This window comes from Scyliorhinus torazame, chromosome 2, assembly GCF_047496885.1.
Source record: "Scyliorhinus torazame isolate Kashiwa2021f chromosome 2, sScyTor2.1, whole genome shotgun sequence".
NCBI classification, from domain to species: domain Eukaryota; kingdom Metazoa; phylum Chordata; class Chondrichthyes; order Carcharhiniformes; family Scyliorhinidae; genus Scyliorhinus; species Scyliorhinus torazame.
This window is the reverse complement of record NC_092708.1, coordinates 375,613,126-375,636,315: the sequence shown is the minus strand read 5'-3', so window position 1 is coordinate 375,636,315 and position 23,190 is coordinate 375,613,126. Positions and strand designations below refer to the sequence as shown.

At 50.6% G+C, this 23,190-nt stretch overlaps 1 protein-coding gene across 1 annotated transcript in view; it reads right to left on the bottom strand.

Moving 5' to 3' along the window:
- The window catches only part of LOC140404691 (latent-transforming growth factor beta-binding protein 2-like), a 685,726-nt gene that overhangs the window by 490,531 nt on the left and 172,005 nt on the right, over positions 1–23,190 (bottom strand). Inside the window, exon 6 of the mRNA XM_072493356.1 lies at positions 1,991–2,182. Coding sequence (XP_072349457.1) covers positions 1,991–2,182 — 192 coding nt within the window. The remainder of the gene's footprint in view (positions 1–1,990; positions 2,183–23,190) is intronic.

Genomic DNA, 23,190 nt, shown 5'->3' with positions numbered 1-23,190 from the left:
TCTTCTCCTGGCTTGTAGCTTCTGCTTACTAGACATTGCCAACAGTCTCCTAGAGACAGGTAGGCTGGAGAGAGTGAGAAGTGTGTGCTCGGAGACATTTGATTTTATCATCTGTACATTCAACCCCACCAGCTTAATGGAGGGCAGAGGAATCGATTAAAGGTCCACCAGGTAATACAGACAGCTAGTCGGCTTTGCATGATTAATTTACTTCCAGGCGTGGAATCAGTGCAAATTCCCACTATTCCGAGCTGCGAGATACGTGCCATGAATCCTGTCCACCACTACACTTAATCTCAAAAATGGAGAATTCAGCCCATGATCAGAAAAAGTAATATAAAATGTATTACTTTTTTAAAAATCCAATGTTAATTTGATGGTATTAGGTTCCACATTTGTAAAATTATTTTTCTGCATCAGAAAGGTTGATCAACAGTAATTAATAATTACCATGCTATTGAAAAGTCACTTTCACCTGACTATCCCAGCTAAAGATTATATTATTATCTAACTTTACACGGTAGCTCAGTGTTTAGCACTGTTGCTTCACAGCACCAGTGATCCGGGTTCGATTCCCAGTTTGGGTCACTGTCTGTGGGAAGTCTGCATGTTCTCCCCATATCTGCGTGGGTTTCCCCTGGGTGCTCCGGTTTCTTCCCACAAGTCCTGAAAGATGTGCTTGTTAGGTGAATTGGGCATTCTGAATTCTCCCTCGGTGTATCCGAACAGGTGCCATAGTGTAGCAATTAGGGGATTTTCACAGTAACTTCATTGCAGTGTTAATAATCGTTTATTGTCACAAGTAGGCTTCAATGAAGTTACTGTGAAAAGCCCCTAGTCGCCACATTCTGGCGCCTGTTCGGGGAGGCCGGTACGGGAATTGAACCCGCACTGCTGCCTTGTTTTGCATTACAGTGACAATAAGCAATTATTATTATTACAAGCCAGCTGTTTAGCCCACTCTGCTAAACCAGCCCACTTGTGGCCTGTAAGCCTACGTAAGCCTACTTGTGACACTAATAAAGATGATTATTATTACAGTTTCTTTTGGTTCAGAACTAATAGGCAAGTACAGCTTTTTCAATTTATCAAAGTAATTTCAATGCCAAGCCCATCAGCGAGGACTACAACAGTGCATCCTGTGGAGGAGAGGGATATCTCTGACAATGACTTCTGGGTTTCTATGTGTATAGAGCCAGGAGTTGCTGTCCAATTTATTTAGCAATAATCAGAAGCACTTTTAACCTCACCAATAATATTCATGCAAAATCCTGGCTATTCATATTAGCGGGGTCATAAGGAACTGGCATGCTTCCCTATACTCCACAAAAGTAATCTGAAATGCTTTGGGTCCCCCCACCTGGCACTCTATTCCTAACTTTATATACTCACCCTGACCAGCACTGGATTAGTTTGTACTATCTGCAAGATGCACTCCAACAACTTGCCAAGGCTTCTTCAAGAGCAGTTCACATATTTGTGACCTTTTACCACACAGAAGGACAAGGTCGTAGGCGCATGGGAACATCACCGGCTTCAGGTTCTCATTCAAACCACACACCATCCTGACTTCAATATCATCACTGGGTTAAAATCCTGGAACACTCTACCTGACAGATCACCTTCAAGGAATGCAGCGGTTCAAGAAGGTCACTTTCTTAGAGGTAGTTGGAGATGGGCAATAAGTGTTGGCCTTGTTAGCAATGCCCACATCCCGTAAATTAATAAATTAATAAAAAAATACATTTCCCATTCTTATCCTGGAAACAACATAGAGGAATGTAGAAAGTAAGTTAAATGGTATTCAACAGGTGGCAAAATAATTCTATCCACTCAAATCACTACAAATCTAAATTACAAAAGATAACTTGTTTCAACACAATGGAATGTACCAATTTTGACAATGATTAATTTTTGCAAAGATAACAACTAATCTTACAGTAATGTACCTTTTCAATAATGACAATTAATTGAGAATTTATCATATTACCTTGCTGGTTGGAAAGAGGGAGAGTGTATACAGACTGTGAACCAGAAGACCTGACAGGTATTGTCTTTGATACAGTCTGTTTTTCAGGAGGTACCGGAAGGTGGCAGAACTTCCCTGTTGAGTTTGATGGGCATCGACACTTGTCTCTTCCAATGCAGTATCCTCCATTCAGGCAGGGGATCTGGCAAAAATCTATAAAATAATTATAAGGAACTCATTACTAAGAACGTTTGCTAATTTAGTTGATTTATAAATCATCTGTACAAATTATTTCCAGCTTTTGACTGCTCATTGGTGATACCCAAGAATCAAGAATGGGTGGCTGGATTCTCTGTTCCTCAGACTAAGTGTTGACATTGGGGCAGGATTCGTGGAGTTCTACGACAGCAAAACTGGTGCTACACCTGGGCCAATTCAACGACCGTTAAGGTGCTAGCACCGGCCTCACGTGGAACACAAGTCACGTGGAACACAATCGATTCCAATGAGTAATGGTGCAGGATTTGGCGGATCCGTGATTGGCACTTAGGGGGCTGACAAGCTGCAGCCACATATACACATTTCACTCCCCACACACACCATCCCAGCCAACAAGGTGGCAGAAAGACGCACAGCCCGAGGTTCACTGACGCGGAAGTGGAGACCTTGCTGGACATGATGGAGGAGAGGTGGCGACCATTTACACCAGGGTGCGAAACAGGCTTCCATTCACCGGGCCTGGATGCAGGTGGCAGAGGTGGTCAGCAACTTGGGCAACACCGTCTGGACGGGCCAACAGTGCCGGAAAAAACTTCCTCCTCAGGGCAGCCAGGGTGAGTAGGCAGTGCTGTGCTCCTGACACCAACCCCTCTTCCCACACACCCATAACTCTAGCCCCTCCCCCTTCCTACCTGGATGGCGGCCGAAACCCAACCCTGCACCACATGCTAGCACCCATACCAGCCACCATGGCCAGGTGCCCTGGTCACTGAAGCCCCCAGCTAACCACCCTCTGGGCTGCATGCGTCAGACTGCCTAACACTGAGCATTTGCTGTGTCCATCTACCCCTCCCCTCTGATAAGGCCGCTCATAACCGGCGGAGGCAGGAGATGACTGGACGGGGACCGCTGAATCTGCGGTCCCTCACCACAGCAGAGCAGAGGGCACTGGGCATTGTTGGCAGGCCCGAGGAAAGGCGAGATCGGCTTTGGGCGAGGAAGTGAGAATCCGCTGAGTTGCAGTTCCCCATGGCATGTGTCTCACCCCCATACAACCCTCACCCCCAACACAACCTCCACACCACCTTCACCCTCCATATCACCCCCACACCACCCTCAGCATCACCCCCACTCTCATCCTTTCACCCAAACCACACCCCACCACCACCACCAATGGGAATTCCCATAGACAGCTGCAGGAGAAGGGAATCCCGACATCAGCGAACGGCGTGACGCCTCCCGCCGCTGAGAAACATGCAGCTGGGAGGCCAGAGAATCCCGGTCTTAGTCTCTGGTCAGTGGTAACCCCATCTGGTATAATGAGATATTTGAATACTGACAGCAGAGCTAAAACAAAACAGAATTTTTTCATAGCATTGAATTTTGTCTTTGCATTTAATTGATTCAACATTGTATGTTCCTTGTGAAGGGGTGGTCATTGTGGAATATGAGCTCCCCCACTAGGAGCTGGGGATCTCGATGAACCTCTGTATAAAAGGTCGGCCAGTAAGGCACTGTCCAGAACAGGAATCTGGTTGGGATCCACCGGGCAGTGTACATATTGTGTTGTAAATAAAATCACATTTCTTTACTTTACTCCGTGTGGACTCTCCATGTCCCGATGAAACTGGTGAGGACGAATAAACTGGCTTGCTGTTGATGCTGCGACCTACTTGGCTGAGCCACCTCCCTGATTTTCAGGACCCAGGTTTGGATTTAGTTGATTCGCCATGCCTCTCTTTGGGCAGTTAAATTCATTTGATACCAGTGTTAAAGATTGGAACCAGTACGCAGTAAGGATGCGTTACTTCTTCCGGACCAACAACATCACAGAGAACGAGCGCCAATCCATCATAGTTAATGGCCTGCAGAGCGCACACCTTTGGGGGTGATCCAGAGTCTCAAGTACCTGGCGGCGCCAAATATGCAATCGTTCAACCAACTCATGCCACTTATGGTGCTACACTTTGAATGACTACCGATGGGGTTGGGTTAAAGATTTCAGTTTAATACGGTGGAGAGGTGCTCCGCTGAGTCTGTAACCAAATTCATATCATGCCTACGGAAGATAGCCAAATTTTGTGAGTATGGAACTGCATTATCCAATATGCTCCATGATCGTTTGGTTTATGGTGTAAATAATATGAAAACTGTGATGAATGGTTACTGTACCCTTAACACCATGTAGGTGATGCCCTTTTAAGACCGGGTTTGGAACCCTGGGGGACTCCGCCCACCAGGGAACTGTATATAAGGTGGCGCCCTGTAGGCGGCACTCAGTAAGTACACGTCTCGGTAACTGGCTAGTTCTCTGCTTCGTAAAGCCTTCATTTACCATTCCACACTCTTTGTGTCATTATTGAGGGTACTACAGAAACATGGAGAAAACCTTTGGGTGAAATCTCCCTGACGTGTCAGCAGGTGCTGCAGGTCTCGTTGTCCCAGGAAAATGCAGAATACGGAGTCCAAGCGATACAATGGATGGAGGTGAAAGTTTAGGGGCGTTTTGTAAGGGCCCCGAAGAATCCAGCACGAGTTTTAAGGATACAAAATAATAACGTTTATTTACTATAACAATATATACATAACAGTAGCAGTAACTTCCCTTGCTACCTTCTCCTTCCTCCTGGTTCCTGGACTGGCCAGCTTATTTATAGTAGGAGTTTCTCCGCCCCCCTCATTGGGGAAGTTCATACTCCCATAGGATTGTGGCATAGTCATTAGTCCCCAGCCAATCGTCAGTAGGCAGGTTATAACATCCCTCCCCCCCCCCAAAGTCCAAGGAATCCACCGTAGGCCCTGGTGAAGGAAGGCGTCAAACTCGTTTGGCCGCAGGCCGGACGACATTTGAACGCGGCGCTGGATCTGGCGGGGTATAACGAGACGGAGACCGGCGCTTCCGTGATGAACGGCGCGGTTGTGCATTCACGGCCTGTGGACCCGAGGATTCCCACTCTGATTCATCCTGTGTCTCCATCTCGGAGTCAGAGTCTGCTGCCTCCGTCATGTCAGCGTCTCTATCCCCATTCGGTCCCGTCACGACCTGCGCAGGCTTCGAGTGAGGCACCAGTGCAAGATTTGGAGGACTACCTTCCCTTGTTTCTGGTCTTTGCCGCTGTTGAACTGAGCTCCGGGGGCGGGAAATCTTTTGCGGGGATGATCTTCTGGACCGGACGTGGTCTACATGTTTTCGCTGGAGACGACCCTGGGCTTGCACTTGGTACGATACAGGGCCCGTTTGGCGAAAGATTACACCGGGAACCCATTGGGCACCACCAGCAAAATTCCGCACGAATACTGGGTCACCGGGCGCAAACTGCCGAATCGGACGATGCCGAGACAATCCCGGTCCCTGCCGTTCTTGTGTGCGGCGTACTTTTGCGCCAATGTCTGGGAAGACCATACTAAGGCGGGTGCGAAGTCTCCGGCCCATTAGGAGTTCTGCGGGAGCTACCCCAGTCACTGTATGGGGGGTGGTCCTGTACGTAAACAAAAATCGAGCCAGTCTCGTGTCCATTGATCCGGAAGACTGCTTCTTTAGGCCTCTTTTGAATGTTTGCACTGCACGCTCTGCCAACCCATTTGAAGCCGGGTGGTAAGGGGCAGTGCGGATATGGAGGATGCCGTTCATCTTTGTAAACCTAGCAAACTCCTCACTCGTGAATGGAGTGCCATTATCCGTGACCAGCACCTCGGGGAGGCCATGCGTACTAAATGATAAACACATTTTTTCAATTGTTGCGCAGGACGTTGTCCCCTGCATCTTATGCACCTCCAGCCATTTGGACTGGGCGTCAATTAGCAGAAGGAACATGGATCCCTGAAAAGGGCATGCGAAATCTGCATGTAAGCGTGCCCAAGGCCGCCCTGGCCATTCCCAGTGATGTAGGGGCGCGGCCGGCAGAAGCTTCTGATGCTCCTGGCAAATGGAGCAGTTTTGGGCCACCTTCTCAATGTCGGTGTCGAGGCCTGGCCACCAGACATAACTCCAGGCCAACATTTTCACCTTGGTCACGCCCGGATGCCCATTGTGCAAGTCTGATAATATCAGCTCCTGGCCTTTTTCCGGGACAATCACACGCGTCCCCCACAAGAGGATGCCGTCTTCCACGCTGAACTCTGACAGCTTGGAGGAAAATGCCCGCAACTCGCCTGGGAGCTGTCTATGCTGCCCACCATACAGGACTATGTGCCGAACCTTTGACAAGACTGGCTCCGTCTGGGTCCACTCACGGATCTGTGATGCCGTGACAGGCAAGGTGTCCATAAAATTTAGGGTTGCGACCACCTCACCGGTCGTGGGGGTCGACATGGGGCCGGTCGATAAAGGCAATCGGCTCAGTGCGTCGGCATTTGCTATCTGTGTACCTGGTTTGTGCTCCAGAGAATACTCATATGCTGCAAGCAACAAAGCCAAGCGCTGGATCCGTGCAGAAGCAATGGGCGGTATTGGCTTATCCTCTCTGAAGAGTCCCAGCAGGGGCTTATGATCAGTCACGATAGTGAAATGGCGGCCGTACACATACTGGTGGAAGCGTTTCACCGCGAAAACCACTGCCAGGCCCTCCTTCTCGATCTGCGCATACTTTTTCTCCGCTGCAGTCAATGTGCGGGAGGCGAAAGCTATCGGTCGCTCGGCCCCGTTCTCCATCTTGTGGGACAGGACAGCCCCAATACCATACGGGGATGCATCACATGTGACGAGCAAAGGCTTTCCAGGATCATAGTGGGTTAGTAACCCAGACGACGACAATTGTTGTTTTACCCGCCGGAAAGCGGTTTCTTGCGGCTGACCCCAAACCCAGGTGTGATTTTTCTTTAGCAGCAGGTGCAAGGGGGCCAGCGTAGTTGCCAGATTGGGGAGGAACTTCCCGTAATAGTTTACGAGACCGAGAAAAGAACGAAGATGCAAAGTGTCAGTCGGGGTGGGGGCATGTTGAATTGCACGCACCTTCTCTGCGACAGGGTGCAGACCCTCGCGGTCCACCCGATAACCTAGGTAGACTACTTCTTTTGCCTGAAATACGCACTTTGTGTGACGTAAACGGACTCCAGCCTCCGAAAGGCGTCTAAGGACAGCCTCCAGATTTTCCAAATGCTCTTGCTCCGACGTCCCTGTAATCAACACGTCATCTAGGTAGACAGCCACACGTGGTAAACCTCTCAAAATGCCCTCCATAACACGTTGAAAAATTGCGCAGGCAGAGGATACTCCAAAGGGCAACCGTGTACATTCATACAGGCCCCGGTGTGTGTTAATTGTTACATATGGTCGGGAGGCAGGGTCCAGCTCCAACTGCAGGTAGGCGTGACTCATATCTAATTTTGTGAATGAGAGTCCAACTGCAAGTTTCGCGTAGAGATCCTCTATGCGAGGCATTGGGTATCGGTCGAGTCGGGAAACTGTATTCACCGTAAGTTTATAGTCGCCACACAAGCGAACTGTGGCATCTGGCTTCATTACTGGTACAATTGGTGCTGCCCAGTCAGCAAAATGGACGGGCCTGATAATACCCAAATTCTCCAAACGAGTGAGCTCCCTTCTACCTTCTCGAGCAAAGCGTAAGGCACTGGGCGCGCCCGGAAATAGCGCGGCATGGCTCCTGGTTCAACTTGGATACGGGCTACGGCCCCTTTTATTTTCCCCAAACCAGGCTGGAATACCTCTGGGTATCGTCCTAGCACCTCAAGTCAACCCTCCAGAAACTGTTTGGAGGATGTGCTGCCATTGCAACCGCAAATGGCGCAACCAGTCCCGACCCAACAGGCTGGGCCCATGGCCACGCACTACGATAAGTGGGAAACGCCCCTCCTGGCGTCCATAGACAACAGGGGTCATTGTAGTTCCTGCAATGTCCAGTGGTTCCCCCGTGTAGGTGGCCAACCTGGCCTGTGAGTCAGTTAATGTAAGGGTCTGTATACTCTGCTTAATGCGGTCGAATGTCCTCTGGGCGATAACGGAGACCGCTGCGCCAGTATCCAACTCCATCTCCAGCGGGTGGCCATTGACCCGTACTGTCACCTTAATGGGGGCCACACGGGGAGCTGCCACACAATGCAGCTGCAGGCAGTCGTCCTCCGTCTCCACGTCCTCAGGAGTGGTCGCCGCAGGTTCATCCACATGGAAGGTACGGCCTCTGGGCTGGTCCCAGTTACGGCCCCTGGGCTGGTCCCAGTTTCGGTCGGAACGACGGCGCCTCTGGCGTCCCCAGGACCGCCGTCCGCGATGGGGTCGGCGCCTACAAGTCTGACACGGACATGGCTCCTCATCCATTGGCTCTGGAGAAGGCTCCCTTTGGGGAGGAATGTCCGATGGCCACTGGCGTCGGTCTGGTCGTTGCCTCGCCCAAGGTACCGCAGGAGTGCGGGGGGACGTTTTTGGGCGGAAAGGGTTGCGCCCCAAGGCATGCACTTCCATTCCCTGTAGCTCCTGTACTCCTCGCTCTCTCGGGACAAGACTATTTGTATTGCCTGTTGAAAAGTCAATGTTGGCTCCGCTAACAACTTTCTCTGGGTGGCTGCATTGTTAATACCGCAAACCAAACGGTCGCGTAACATTTCTGACAAGGTCTCACCATAGTCACAGTATTCCGCAATCCCGCGTAGCCTGGATAAAAAAATCGGCAAGGGATTCTCCAGGGGTCCTCTCAGCGGTATTAAACCGGTAACGCTGGACTATCGTGGACGGGGTTGGGTTAAAATGTTGCCCCACTACATTCACAAGTTCGTCAAACGTTTTGGTGCCCGCGCAGCTGGGTACGTAAGGCTCCTAATCACCCCAAACGTATGCGGGCCGCAGGCGGTGAGCAATATGACCACCTGGCGCTCGTTTTCAGTGATATTGTTTGCCCGGAAATAGTAACGCATCCGTTGTGTGTACTGGTTCCAGCTTTCCAGCGCAGCATCAAAAACATCCAAACGTCCGTACAGAGGCATGGTATAATAGAAAACAACTTCCAACCTGTATCCAACAAAAATCCAGGGAGGTGGCTTCAGCAGTGTAGACAGCTATTCACTTTTACCTTCGTCGCCAGTTTTGTAAGGGCCCCGAAGAATCCAGCACGAGTTTTAAGGATACAAAATAATAACGTTTATTTACTATAACAATATACACATAACAGTAGCAGTAACTTTCCTTGCTACCTTCTCCTTCCTCCTGGTTCCTGGACTGGCCAGCTTATTTATAGTAGGAGTTTCTCCGCCCCCCTCATTGGGGAAGTTCATACTCCCATAGGATTGTGGCATAGTCATTAGTCCCCAGCCAATCGTCAGTAGGCAGGTTATAACAGGGCGTTACCCCTCAGATGGTCTCCCGACAGCTCGGACAGAACGCCACAGCGACTCCGGCCTCTGGGCGAGGAGCCAACCATCGAGACTTGCATCATCACCGGACTCGACTGAAGATGATTCCGGCCTGTGTGCAACGTGTGGACGCCTGTCTAGGTGTACTCACAGGCAGAAGGAGACCAGCACTCCAGCTACCCCTGTCAAGGTATGCGTCAGCCCCAGAAGAGGCCAAAGATGAGGCTGAGATTCAGTTTGGCATTGCCCCATGTGGTTCCTATTCCCATTCCGATTCAGATGAATGGCCATATGTTCCAAATAGAGTTGGATATGGGAGCTGCCATTTCTGCTGGGACGAAGCACCTTTGATCTTATCAAATGAGGTGTGCATACTTTGGCTTTGTGTGATACAATGGCTTGTTTGTGTCATACTTATATGTGCGAACAACTGAATATGGTGGGGTCCACTCTTGCTCTGGTTGTTTATTGCCGCCAATCAGTTCATCTTCCCCTCATCGATGCACGAGGAACTGGCCCTAGCCTGTTGGGACACGACTGGCTACATCAGCTGCAGTTGGATGGGCAAGATTTTTATTTCCATAAAGGACCACACCACACGCAGTAACTGGGGTGGTCCTCTTGGAGATGTTATTAGGCCGTAGGCTTCGTACGCGACTGACTTTGATTATCCCGGGCATCAGAGCAAAGGTGCGCCGTAACCAAGATTTACAAGGGTGTTGCCCAGATCGATGTCAACCTCTTTGCCACGGTGTTCGTTCAAAACTTCAAAGCTGGCTCTCTGGAATTTTCCAGCAAACAGGAGTAATCTCTTACCAAGTTTGGGTCTAGGAGCAACTGATGCAATGGTATTTGGATCACAATTGCTCATGGAGATTACTCTGTGAAGGTCCTTGAAGGAATCATGTCATGGATCCTTTTGCTCTATTACCGAACCAAAGATGTGCAGGTTAGGTGGATTGGCCATGCTAAATTGCCCTTACTGCCCAAAATTGCCCTTCGTGTTGAGTGGGGTTACTGGGGTATGGGGATAGGGTGGAGCTGTGGGCTTGGGAAGGGTGCTCTTTCCAAGAGCCGGTGCAGACTTGATGGGCCGAATGGCTTCCTTCTGCACTGTAAATTCTATGATCTATGAACCAGCCTGCTGTGACATCTTTGATCTCTCTCAACACTGACATGCCCAATGGTGTATCTGCTGATTCTGAAATGGAGATGCAGAGCCTCTGAGGTCTCGGGTGCCAATCAGCTGCCTCCCGCCGATCCGGTGGATGAGCTCCTCCATTTCCGCCTCAACGGTCATCGAGGGAGTCTTCGGACTTTGGGGTGGGAGGGGGGTGGGGAAGGAATGTAATAGCTCTCACGGGGCCTATGGGGTGGGAATGATTATTTTCCCCGTGGTCCTTGTGGAGTACGAGCTCCCCCACTAGGGGCAGGGACCTCTATTAACCTCTGGAAAATAAGTCGGCCAATAAGGCACTGACCAGAACAGGAACCCAGTAGGGATCTCCCAGGCAGTGTATATATTGTGTTGTAAATAAAATTATGTTTTTTATTTACTTGGTGTGGACTCCCCGAGCCCTTATTAAACTCGCAAAGCTGGCCGTTTTTGAATCTACCCCCAAGTATTTTAAAATCGAAATATGGTAAGCTCTTAACCCGGACAAGCAAAAGTTTAAATTTCACTCCTAACTCATGTTTAAACTGAAACAAATGTCACTGGTTCTTTGCCAGAGTTCGAGATACAGTAATCAATCAGGTAGAGTGGAAGACTTCCTTCGGCAGAACAATTTATTACTAAGAAATGCAACCTCTTGGCTGTAGCTCAAAATAATTTCTTCCTCTCGGCTGAAGCAAAAAGTGATGATAAAATTCACTAATACAAAATTTATGTTTGTCGTAATATCTGCCTTATAGAATTCCCCGGCCACTGGGATTCTTTTTTCCCACTGGCAGCGCACCCCCTCGCATGGGGTGGCTTCAATGGGAAATCCCATTGACAAGCGGCAGGAGCAGAGAATCCTGCAGCCAGCAAACAGGACACCGCCGAGAAACACGCGGCTGGGGGAACAGAAAACAACACCCCGTATTTCCAGTTTTGAAAAAATATCTAAAATATATTTATCATAGACACTAATTTATCATAGAATTTACAGTGCAGAAGGAGGCCATTCGGCCCATCGAGTCTGCACCGGCTCTTGGAAAGAGCGCCCCACCCAATGTCAACACCTCCATCCTATCCCCACAACCCAGTAACCCCACCCAACACTAAGGGCAATTTTGGACACTAAGGGCAATTTTTTTATCATGGCCAATCCACCTAACCTGCACATCTTTGGACTGTGGGAGGAAACCGGAGCACCCGGAGGAAACCCACGCACACACGGGGAGGACATGCAGACTCCGCACAGACAGTGACCCAAGCCGGAATCGAACCTGGGACCCTGGAGCTGTGAAGCAATTGCGCTATCCACAAGGCTACCGTGCTGCCCCTGATATTATGGTGTTAAAGACTTGTAAAAGAAAGACTTGCATCAATATAGCACTTTTCATAACCAACATACATCTCAAAGCACTTTACAATACAATGAAGTACTTTTTGAAGTTTTGCCACAGTTGTAATGCAAGAAACGTGCAGCCAAGTTGCGCACAGCAAATTCCCACAAATAACAATGTGACAATGAACAGATAACCTGTCATATTGATTGAAGGATAAATATTGTCTGGGCCAAGGGGGATAACTCCTCTGCTGTTCTTCAAAATAATGGCGTGTGATAATTTATATCCATCCAAGCAGCCTGTTGGGGCCTCGGTTCAACATCGTTTTTCAGAAACAAAAAAACAACCGCGGCAACAGATAACAAACGCTCGAGCTATTCCAGGTCTGCAAACTTTTCTCCCACAAACAAATCCCTGAAGTCCTCTATCCCCACCTGCAGCCGTCCACGTAACCTAGCATTCAACCCGCTCCCCGCTGCAAACCTATAATTGGCATAAATCGGAACCCACAGCGAAACGCCTTCCAACCCAAAGTGCTGTCAACACAGGTTGCAGACACTCTGTGCTGATACCACCACCGGATTTGTGGAATACTGTCATGCAAGTGTCCCTTTAGGAAAGGTTTTTGTCTTATCACATGGCTTCAGTGATGTCATTGTATTGGTGGAGCTGGGCTTTGGCTGTGTGAGAGTTTTACTTTTGCTTTCAGATTTCACTGCTGTGGACTCATACAGAGAAAATAAGTGTTTTGGCCTGTCTCCTCTAGTTTCATTTTATTTATTTTTTTAAAATATTTTAATTCTCCTTTTTCACATTTTCGCCCAAATTTACACCCACCAACAATAAACAATAATCAGCAACAAATATGTCAATCCCCATAACAATAATCACAATCCCATCCTCCAACCAAACCCCAAACATTAGCCCGCATGTTCACATAAACAAATGGTAAAAAGGAATCAGGAATCACCCATAGTCACCATTATCACACAAAGACCCCCTCTCCCCTACCCTCCCACCCACCTGCCCCAACTAATGTTAGATGTTATCCAGTTCTTGAAAGTGCATAATGAATAATGCCCATTAATTGTAGAACCCCTCCATCCTTCCCCTCAGTTCAAATTTAGCCTTCTCAAGAGTCAAGAATTCCAACAGGTCCCCCCGCCATGCCAGTGCACAAGGTGGAGTGGTTGATCTCCAATCCTTCAGGATCCGCCTTCGGGCGATCAACGAAGCGAAGGCTACAACATCTGTCTCCGCACCCGTTTCCAACCCCGGCTGGTCCAACACCCCGAATATGGCCACCCGGGGGCCCGGGTCCAGTTTCATATGCACCACTTTAGAAATTACCCTAAAAACCTCCTTCCAGTAATCCTCTAGCTTTGGACAGGACCAAAACATATGAACGTGATTAGCAGGCCCCCCCACCCCCCCACCCCCGAAACGTTCACACACATCCTCCTCCTTCAAATAATCGGCTCATCCTCGCCCTCGTGAGGTGTGCTCTGTATACCACCTTCAGCTGTATCAGCCCCAACATCGCACAGGAGGTGGAGGCGTTCACTCTCCGGAGCACCTCACACCAGAACCCCTCCTCCATATCCTCTCCCAACTCTTCCTCCCACTTTGCTTTGATCCCTTCCAGTGGTGCCTTCTCCTTTTCCAAAATAGCTCCGTAAACCGCCGACACTACCCCCTTCTCCAGTCCCACCCCGTCATCAGCACCTCCTCCAGCAATGTGGAGGCCGGCTCCATCGGGAAGGTCTCCTTTCTGGCAAAATCTCGAACCTGCATGTATCTAAACATTTCCCCCTGCTCCAGCCCATACTTCACTTCCAGCTCCTTCAATCCTGCAAACCGACCCCCAAGAAACAAATCTTTTAGTGTCTTAATCACCTTCTCCTCCCATTTCTGAATATTTCCATCCCACTTCCCTGGCTCAAATCTGTGGTTCCCCCGAAGTGGCATTTCCCTTGACCCTGCCCCCAACCTGAAGTGTTGGTGAAACTGCCTCCAAATTCTCAATGAAGCTATTATTACCGGACTACCCGAGTATTTCCCCGGGGCCATCGGGAGCGGCGCTATTGCTAGTGCTTTCAATCCCGACCTCCTGCACAAACTCTCCTCCATTCTGACCCACTGGGAATCAACCCTTCTGATCCAGCTGGGCACCTTCTCCACATTCGCCACCCAGTAGTAATACATCAGGTTCGGAAGACCCAAACCCCCTGCCTGCCTTCCCCTCTGTAGAAGCACCTTTCTAACTCTGGCCACCTTCCCTCACCATATGAACAAAGTAATCATTCCCTCAATCTCTCTAAAAAAAGCCTTTGACAGGAAAATCGGCAGGCATTGGAAAATAAACAGAAATCGCGGCAACACGTTTATTTTAACCACCTGTACCCGACCCGCCAGTGACGGTGGGAGGCCATCCCACCTTGCCAGATCAGCTTTCACTCTCCCCACCAAACTAGAAATGTTCAACCTGCACCCCCAGGTACCTAAAGTGAGTCCCTGCCCTAAGGAATGGCAGCCCCCCACCCCTGTCCACACCCCCGGCCGAGACACCACAAAATACTCACTCTTGTCTAGATTTAGTTTGTACCCCGAGAAAGATCCAAACACTCGAAGCAGCTCCAATATTCCCCCTATCGACACACTCGGTTCCGACACGTATAACAGCAAATCATCGGCATATAAGGACAACCGATACACTATCCGCACCCCCCGCACCCCCGCGCACTAATCCTTTCCGTAGTCCCGAACTTCTTAATGCGATGGCCAACGTATCAATCGCGAGTGCAAACAGCAGGGGGGACTCAGGACATCCCTGCCAAGTCCCATGGTGGAGAGAAAAGTATCTCGAGCTGATGTTGTTTGTGCGGACACTCGCCCTCGGCTCCTTATATAGTAGCTTTACCCAGTTCACAAATCTTGGTCCAATCCCAAACTGCTCCTGAACTGCCATTAAGTACCCTCATTCTAAACGGTCAAACGCCTTCTCAGCGTCCAATGCCACAACCACCTGTTTCTTTCCCCTCACCTGTGCCATAACCACGTTCAATACCATTCTAACATTTGAAAAGAGCTGCCTCCCTCTCACGAACCCCGTCTAATATTAACCTATCAACTTTGGGAGGTACTACTCCAGCCTACCCGCCAGTACCTTCGCCAATACTTTTGCATCCACATTCAGAAGTGATATGGGCCTATACGACCTCACCCCTCACCACCGCCTTTAGAGCCTCCCGGACAACTGCCTTCGATACCTCTCCCGTACAGTTGAAACCTACATATTCCTCAATTACCTTTTCAATTTTGTCACAGAACCCTTGGTCCCCCAAAAGTCACACGTCTAATTTCCACCCCGGCCTCTGCGCTACCCCCTTCTCCAGTACCATATCCACCCAATGTGGAGCATGATCTGATACTGCAATTGCCGAGGATTCCGAACCCTTAACCACAGCAAAGCCTTCCCCGCCACAAAAAAGTCGATCCACGAGTATACCTTATGGACTGCTGAGAAAAACGAGTACTCCCGTTCCCTCAGGTGCAGAAACCTCCAAGGATCCACCCCTCCCATTTCCATCATTAGCCCAGCCAACGCCTTCGCCACCCCCCGATGGGACCAGCGAGCGCGGCCATGACCTGTCCAACTTTGGTTACCTGTCCAACCTTGGCTCCTGCACCAAGTTCCAGTCCCCTCCCACTATTAGTTTGTGTGTGTTGAAATCGGGGATGGCCCCAAACACCTTCTTTGCGAATCCCACATCGTCCCAATTGGGACCTTATACACTTAACAGTGCCACTAACCTCCCCTCCAGCGCCCCTGTCACAATCACATATCTACCCCCTGATCTGCCACCACATTCTCCATCTGGAAACATACTCTTTTGCTGACCATTATCGCTACCTCTCGAGCCCTTCTGTCACATCCAGAGTGAAACACCTGACTAACCCAGCCCTTTTTAAGTCTCACCTGGTCCTTCACCCTCACCCTCAGGTGAGTCTCCTGCAGCATTGCTACATCGGCTTTCAACTTTTAAGATGCGCAAGCACCCTTGACCTCTTGACCGGACCTCCTAACCCCCTCACGTTCCACATGACTATCTTAACTGGGGGTCTCTCACCCCCCCCACCCTTCTTATCCACCATCATCATACCACCGGGCCCTGCCCCATGAGCCTGACCCGCCCCTATCCATTATAAACATCGAACCCCTTCCCCATCCTCACAAAAATCCCCCCTACATTTCCTCTCAAAAAAACATCTCCCAGCATCGATCCCTTCCCCCGCTCGCCTCGTAGGCCCATCGAAACCTGCTAACCAGGCTCCAATGTCCGCAGCCCTCCTCTCACCTCACCTGCGTTCACTAGCCGACTTTAGTTAGCTAGCGCGGATGGTTCCCCCCGCCCCCGCCAAGGTATACCGTCCCCTCCCACCCAGTCCCAGAGAAAAAAACAAAAATAACAATCCAACCCATACAATTGACTAAAATAAGATATAACTGTCGCAACACCGAATGCCAATCAACCCAACCAATAACTTGAACTCTGTAACAATATGAAGTGAAGTAAATTACAATACACGTCAATAAAAAGAAAATTATAGCATTGATACATTTTCAGCTCCCCAGTCACAGTCCAGTCTTCTGCCCTCACGAACGCCTCAGCCGCCTCCACTGTCTCGAAATAAAAGTCTTTGATGTTGTACGTCACCCTCAGCTTCGCCGGGTATACCATACCAAATCGCACCCCCTTGTTATACAGTGCCGCCTTCACTCGCCCGAATGCCGCTCGTCTTTTTGCCAACTCCACCGTCAAGTCCTGGTGAATCCGAACTCTAGCACCATCCCACTGCACCTCGCGCTTCTGCTCCGCCCAGCTTAACACCTTCTCCTTCATGCAGCACTTATGGAAGCAGATAATTACTGCTCTTGGCGGCTCATTTACTTTGGGCTTTGGCCTTAATGACCGATGAGCTCGGTCCAGTTCGGACCAGGAGGGGTTCTCACCCTCCCCCAAGAACTCCACCAATCTCTTAGCAAAGTACTCTGTTGGCCTTGGGCCCTCTGTCCCTTAGGGCAAGCCCACAATTCTTAGATTGTGCTGCCTTGAGCGGTTCTCCAAGTCCTCGAGCTTTGCTCGGAGTCCTCTGTTGACCTCCACCACCCTCCGCAGCTCGTCCCCCATAGAGATGAGCTGGTCGCTGTGCTGCGACATGGCCTCCTCCACTTCCTTCATCTTCTCGCCCTGCTCTCTCACCTCGGCCGATGTCTTTGCCACAGCTACCCTCGCCGGGGCGATTGCCTCCTCCACCAATGACTTCAATGCGACCACCATCTCCTTCCTCAAAGCCTCCATGTGCCTCGCAAACTGCTTTTCCAGCTCCACAACCATCACTTCGGTCATCTTCTCCACCATAAGCAGTGTGGCCCCACCATGCAGTCCGGCATCCGCCATCTTCTCAGCACTTTTGCTGGTCCTCTCATTCAACGGCCAGCCCGCGTTTCCCCCTTTCTTCGACGCTGCTTTTTGCATCCTTTAACGACTTATTATTTTTCCTTTCTTCCGCCTTCTTTCCTTTTTCAATCTTTTCTTTGAAAAAAAACCCCAAAAAATTCTTCCTTCATGAAAAAGAAACTTTCACCAAGCTTCTTTAAAACTTCTTTCTCTTCTTTTTTGTATTCCTCAAGAATTCCCCTGGGACCGGACTTCAGTCTTCTTAAAACATTCTAAGCGGGAGCCACCCGATGTGGAACATCTCACCTACATCGCGCCCTGGCTTCGGGCCTGCTGCCTCGTCCTGTTTGGCTCCGCCCCCGCTGCTCCGACCGCCGCACGCGCTGGGCCCGACGCCTCAGCTCCAGCCGCCCGACACCCGCGCAGGGTTCCTCGACGGTTTTCAAACCGGCCGTGCTTGACGCCCGGGACGGACCCAAAGGCTGACAACAATCGGGGGGAGAGCGAAGGATCGGGGAAACCCCAAAAGCGCGACAAATAGTGGCCACCGACGGAGCTCCTCTCGATGCGGCCGACCCACTCGCAAACGCCACCGGAAGTCTAGTTTCATTTTAAATTATTGTAGCTGCGGAGTGTCTTTATGTTTGTAATTGATAAAAATTCTTGCTGTTTGTTTGTATAAATGTTAACTAAGTTCTTAGAATAAAGTTTATTTTGATTAAAGTGTCTCGGAAGACTGTTGAATCACATCTCAAGTGAAGGCTGTTGTGCTCATCCTAGCCAAATTCAACAAAAGTTATAGGTCAGGTGAACTCCATAGCACACTTTGGAGTTTTTAAAACCTTGGCCCATAGCAGTACCAAACCGGCGAGAACAGGAGGGGCACCAACAAAAGCGCCCTCAAACTGGTCCCCTTACACAAGGCCGCCTCCAACTGCCTCCAAACCAACCGCTCCTCCACCGTCCACCTGTTAGCCATTGCAATGTTTTCTGCCCAGTAGTAATTCAACAAGCTCATTAATGCTAACCGCATATCATCCTCGGCAGTGCTAACCACTGCCAAACCACCTCCCCCGTCAATCCTGTTATGTTCTAGTGCATGGGCAATGATTGAGTCAATGCACCAAAGAACATCTAGTTCTAGACTTGTCAAATTTATTATTACATAACAAACCATGGGTTGGAAACTAATACTAACAACTGGAACAATCACAACGAAACTAACCACCACGACTTCTTCTGCAGACTCTTCCTAGGTTGCAGTGTCACATGGTATAACTTGCCTGTCACCTAGTGGTCAGAGGTCAACCATATTTACATGTACAATTGCTTATGCATATCACTACAGATCCCTCTCCAAGAACATCCTACTTACCCGTGTAGCCTTCCCCGCCCATACAAACCTCAAAATCATCCCATTCACCTTCTTAAAAAAGGACGCAGGAACAAAAAGCGGGAGATTCTGGAATACAACTTCGGCAGCACCACCATCTTCACCGGCCCCACCAAAGATAATGATGTGGAGATGCCGGCATTGGACTGGGGTGAGCACAGTACGAAGTCTCACAACACCAGGTTAAAGTCCAACAGGTTTGAGGTTAAAGTCCAACAGGTTTGTTTCGAAACAAACCTGTTGGACTTTAACCTGGTGTTATAAGACTTCTTACAAAAGATAATGGCAGCACATCCGACCTCTTGAGGTCCGCCCTCATTCCCTCCACCAGTTGAGCTTGTGCAGCTTGGCCCAACTCCGCACCATCTGTATTCCAAGATAGCGAAAGCTCACCCCCACCACCTGAAACGGAAAATTCCCCAGCCTCCTCTCCTATCCTTGAGCATTAATTGGGAACACCTCCCTTTTCCCTATATTCAGGTTGTACACTGAAAAGCAGCCAAACTCAGCCAGAATCCTCATGATCCTATCGAAGCTCCCAACCGGGTCCAAACTTTGCAACAGGAGGTCATCTGCATACAAAGAAGCTTGGTGCTCAACCCCCCCCCCCCCGGCTCAAATCCCCTCCAACCCACTAAGCGCCAGTGCCAACAGCTGTATCGTTAGGCAAAGAGCAGCGGGCAGCGCTGGCACCCCGGCCCATTCCCCATTTTACCCAAAGTAATCCAAAATAACCTTGTTTGTCCGAATACTCGCGTTAGACACCTTGTACAGCAGCCGAAAACAGTCCACAAACTCCTGACAAAACCAAACTGACCTAGCTCCTCAAACAAATGCATCCATTCAACCCGATCGAACGCCTTCTCCACGTCCATCACCACCAGCACTTCCACTTCTCGGCCCTCCAAGGGCATCATAATAACATTAAGCAGCCTCATACAACTGACGCCGCATCACGAACCCCGTCTGGTCATCTCCTGTAACCCCAGGCAGGTAATCTTCTAACCGTGACATCAGCACCTTCGATAACATCTTTGCGTCTACATTTAACAGAGGGATTGGGCGGTACAATCCACACTGCTTCAGGTCATTGTCCTTTTTCAAAATGAACATTATCAAGGCCTGCGGTAGCATGGCAGGGTGGGTGGGGGGGGGGGGGGGCGACCTCAAAATGTCCATCCTCGAAATGTCCTCCACCAACCTCAGCCTCTCAGCAGGCTCTGCTCTCTCCCTGTGCGCCCAAATCAATATAAATTCCCCTCTTACCACCGCTTTCAGCGCCTCCCACAGCGTGAAAGCAGAAAACTCCTCCATTTATACAGCTCTGATGCGACCATCAATTCACTGAGAGGCACATTGAAAAGTAAACCGTGGTTTTAACCAGCTTACAACTGAGCCTGCCTGTGACCGGTACAACAATGAATGCGGCCCCGCAGGACAGCTGCCTTTATACTTCCTGTAAGGGGTGGAGCCATGGGCAAGCCCGTACATGCCCCAACATATCCTCCTGTGAGTGAAGCCGTACAATGGCCCATAGGTGGAGCCCACAGGGTTAAACACATAATGTAACACGATACAGCAGTAACATGATATCACAGTGCACTGGTGAATTAACAGTAGTTCTATTCACCCCCTGTTTAAAAAATGAAATCCGGCGGGGGTGACGGGTTTACAGATTCAGTCGGTCTGGTGCCCGGATCGTACGTTGCGACCGCCGAAGCACTGATGTTGCAGCCGTTTCGTGTGGCTGTGGAGCTGGGCCCGGAGCAGGCACAGGCGTGGACTCCTGGAGCGGCTCTTCTGGAGCTTCATTCCTGTGGACCGGTGCGGCGGGTGGGAGGGAGCGCGAGAACCATATCGGGGTTCGGCGCTGAACATGGGAGGTTGGATAGGGGTAGGGGGCGTTGAACATGGGAGGTTGGACGGGACCTAGTGTGGGGGATGCAGCAGTGGCCGTGGTGTCGGAGCCTGTGGGCGCCAGGTCCCGGAGGGAGACGGTATCCTGCCGGCCATCGGGGTGTCTGATAAACGCATAGTGTGGGTTGGAGTGCAGGAGCTGCACCCTCTCTACCAGGGTGGCGGTCTTATGGCTCCGAACATGTTTCCGGAGGAAGACTGGACCCGGTGTCATCAGTCAGGGCGGAAGCGAGGCCCCTGAGGTAGTTCCGCTAGGGAAAACAAACAAGCGGTCATGAGGGGTCTGGTTTGTGGCCGTGCAAAGGAGGGACCTAATAGAGTGCAGCGCATCGGGGAGGACCTTCTGCCAGTGAGAAACCGGGAGATTCCTGGACGTAGGGTCAGTAGGACGGTCTTCCAGACCGTCGCGTTCTCCCTCTCCACCTGCCTGTTTCCCCTGGGGTTATAGCTGGTAGTCCTGCTCGAGGCGATGCCCGTACTGACGCAGTTCGTCGCTCATGAATGACGAGCCCCTGTCGCTGTGGACATAGCTGGGGAAACCCAACAGGGTGAAGACACTATGCAGGGCTTTGATGACTGTGGGAGTGGTCATATCGGGGCAGGGAATGGCGAACGGAAAATGGGAGAACTCGTCTATGATGTTCAGGAAGTACGTGTTGCGATTATTTGAGGGGAGGGGCCCTTTGAAATTGATATTAAGGCGTTCAAAAGGCCGGGATGCCTTTACCAGGTGGGCCTTATCTGGTCGATAGAAGTGCGGTTTACACTCCGCACAAATTTGGCAGTCTCTGGTTACAGCTTTGACCTCCTCGATGGAGTAGGGCAGGTTGCGGGCCTTGATGTAGTGGGCGAGCCGGGTGACCCCCGGGTGGCAGAGGTCATCGTGGATAGCACGTAATCAGTCATCTTGCACGCTGGCGCTCGTGCCGCAGGACAGGGCATCTGGGGGCTCGTTGAGCTTCCCAGGACGATATACTATATCATAGTTATAGGTGGAGAGTTCGATCCTCCACATCAAGATCTTGTCATTCTTGAGGTGGAGAGTTTGATCCGCCACCTCAAGATCTTGTTATTCTTGATCTTGCCCCGCTGCGTATTGTCAAACATAAAGGCAACCGACCGTTGGTCGGTGATGAGGGTAAACCTCCTACCAGCGAGGTAGTGCCTCCAGTGCCGTACGGCTTCCACGATGGCTTGGGCTTCTTTTTCGACCGAGGAGTGTCGAATTTCAGAGGTGGTGAGGGTGCGGGAAAAGAACGCTACTGGTCTGCCTGCTTGGTTGAGAGTGGCAGCGAGAGCAACCTCTGAGGCATCGCTCTCCACCTGGAAGGGGGCGGACTCGTCCACCGTGCGCATTGCAGCTTTGGCAATGTCCGCCTTGATGACGTTGAAGGCCTGGCGAGCCTCGGCTGCTAGTGGAAAAATGGTGGCCTTAAATAGTGGGCGGGTTTTTCTGCATACTGGGGGACCCACTGGGCGTAATAGGAGAAAAATCTAAGGCACCTCTTCAGGGCCTTGGGCCAGTGAGGGAGAGGGAATTGGAGGAGGGGGCTCATACGGTCAGGGTCGGACCCTAGGACCCCGTTTTCCACGACGTAGCCGAGGGTGGCTAGCCTGGTTGTGCGGAAAACGCATTTCTCCTTGTTGTAGGTGAGGTTGAGTTTTTGGGCGGTTTGGAGAAATCGGTGGAGATTGGCGTCGTCGTCCTGCTGATCATGGGCGCAGATGGTTACATTGTCCAAGTACGGAAACGTGGCCCGCAGCCCGTACTGGTCCACCATTCGGTCCATTGCTCGTTGGAACACCGAAACCCCGTGTGTGACGGCAAAGGGGACCCAGAGGAAATGGAAAAGGCGCCCATCTGCCTCAAACGCCGTGTAGTGGCGGCCCTCCGGGCGGATTGTGAGCTGGTGACATGCAGACTTCAGATCTATCGTAGAGAACACGCGGTAGTGCGCAATCTGATTTACTATGTCTGCAATCCGGGGAAGGGGGTACGCATCGAGTTGCGTAAAACGGTTAATGGTCTGGCTGTACTCAACCACCATCCGGAACTTTTCCCCAGTTTTGACAACCACCACCTGAGCTCTCCAGGGGCTATTGCTGGCTTCTATGACCCCTTCCCGCAAGAGACGCTGGACCTCGAACCTAATGAACGTCCTGTCCTGCACACTAAACCGCCTGCTTCTGGTGGCTATTGGCTTACAATCGGCGGTGAGGGTCGCAAAGAGGGGGGGTGGGAGGGTCGATTTTTAGGGTCACGAGGCTGCATATGGTGAGCAGAGGCAGGGGCCCCCGAATGTAAGAGTTAGGTTCCTGAGGTTGCACTGAAAATCGAGTCCTAAGAGGAGAGGGACGCAGAGGTCTGGGAGCACATATAGTTTAAAATTAGCGTACTCAGCGCCCTGGATCGCTCGGGTTGCAGCAGTGCA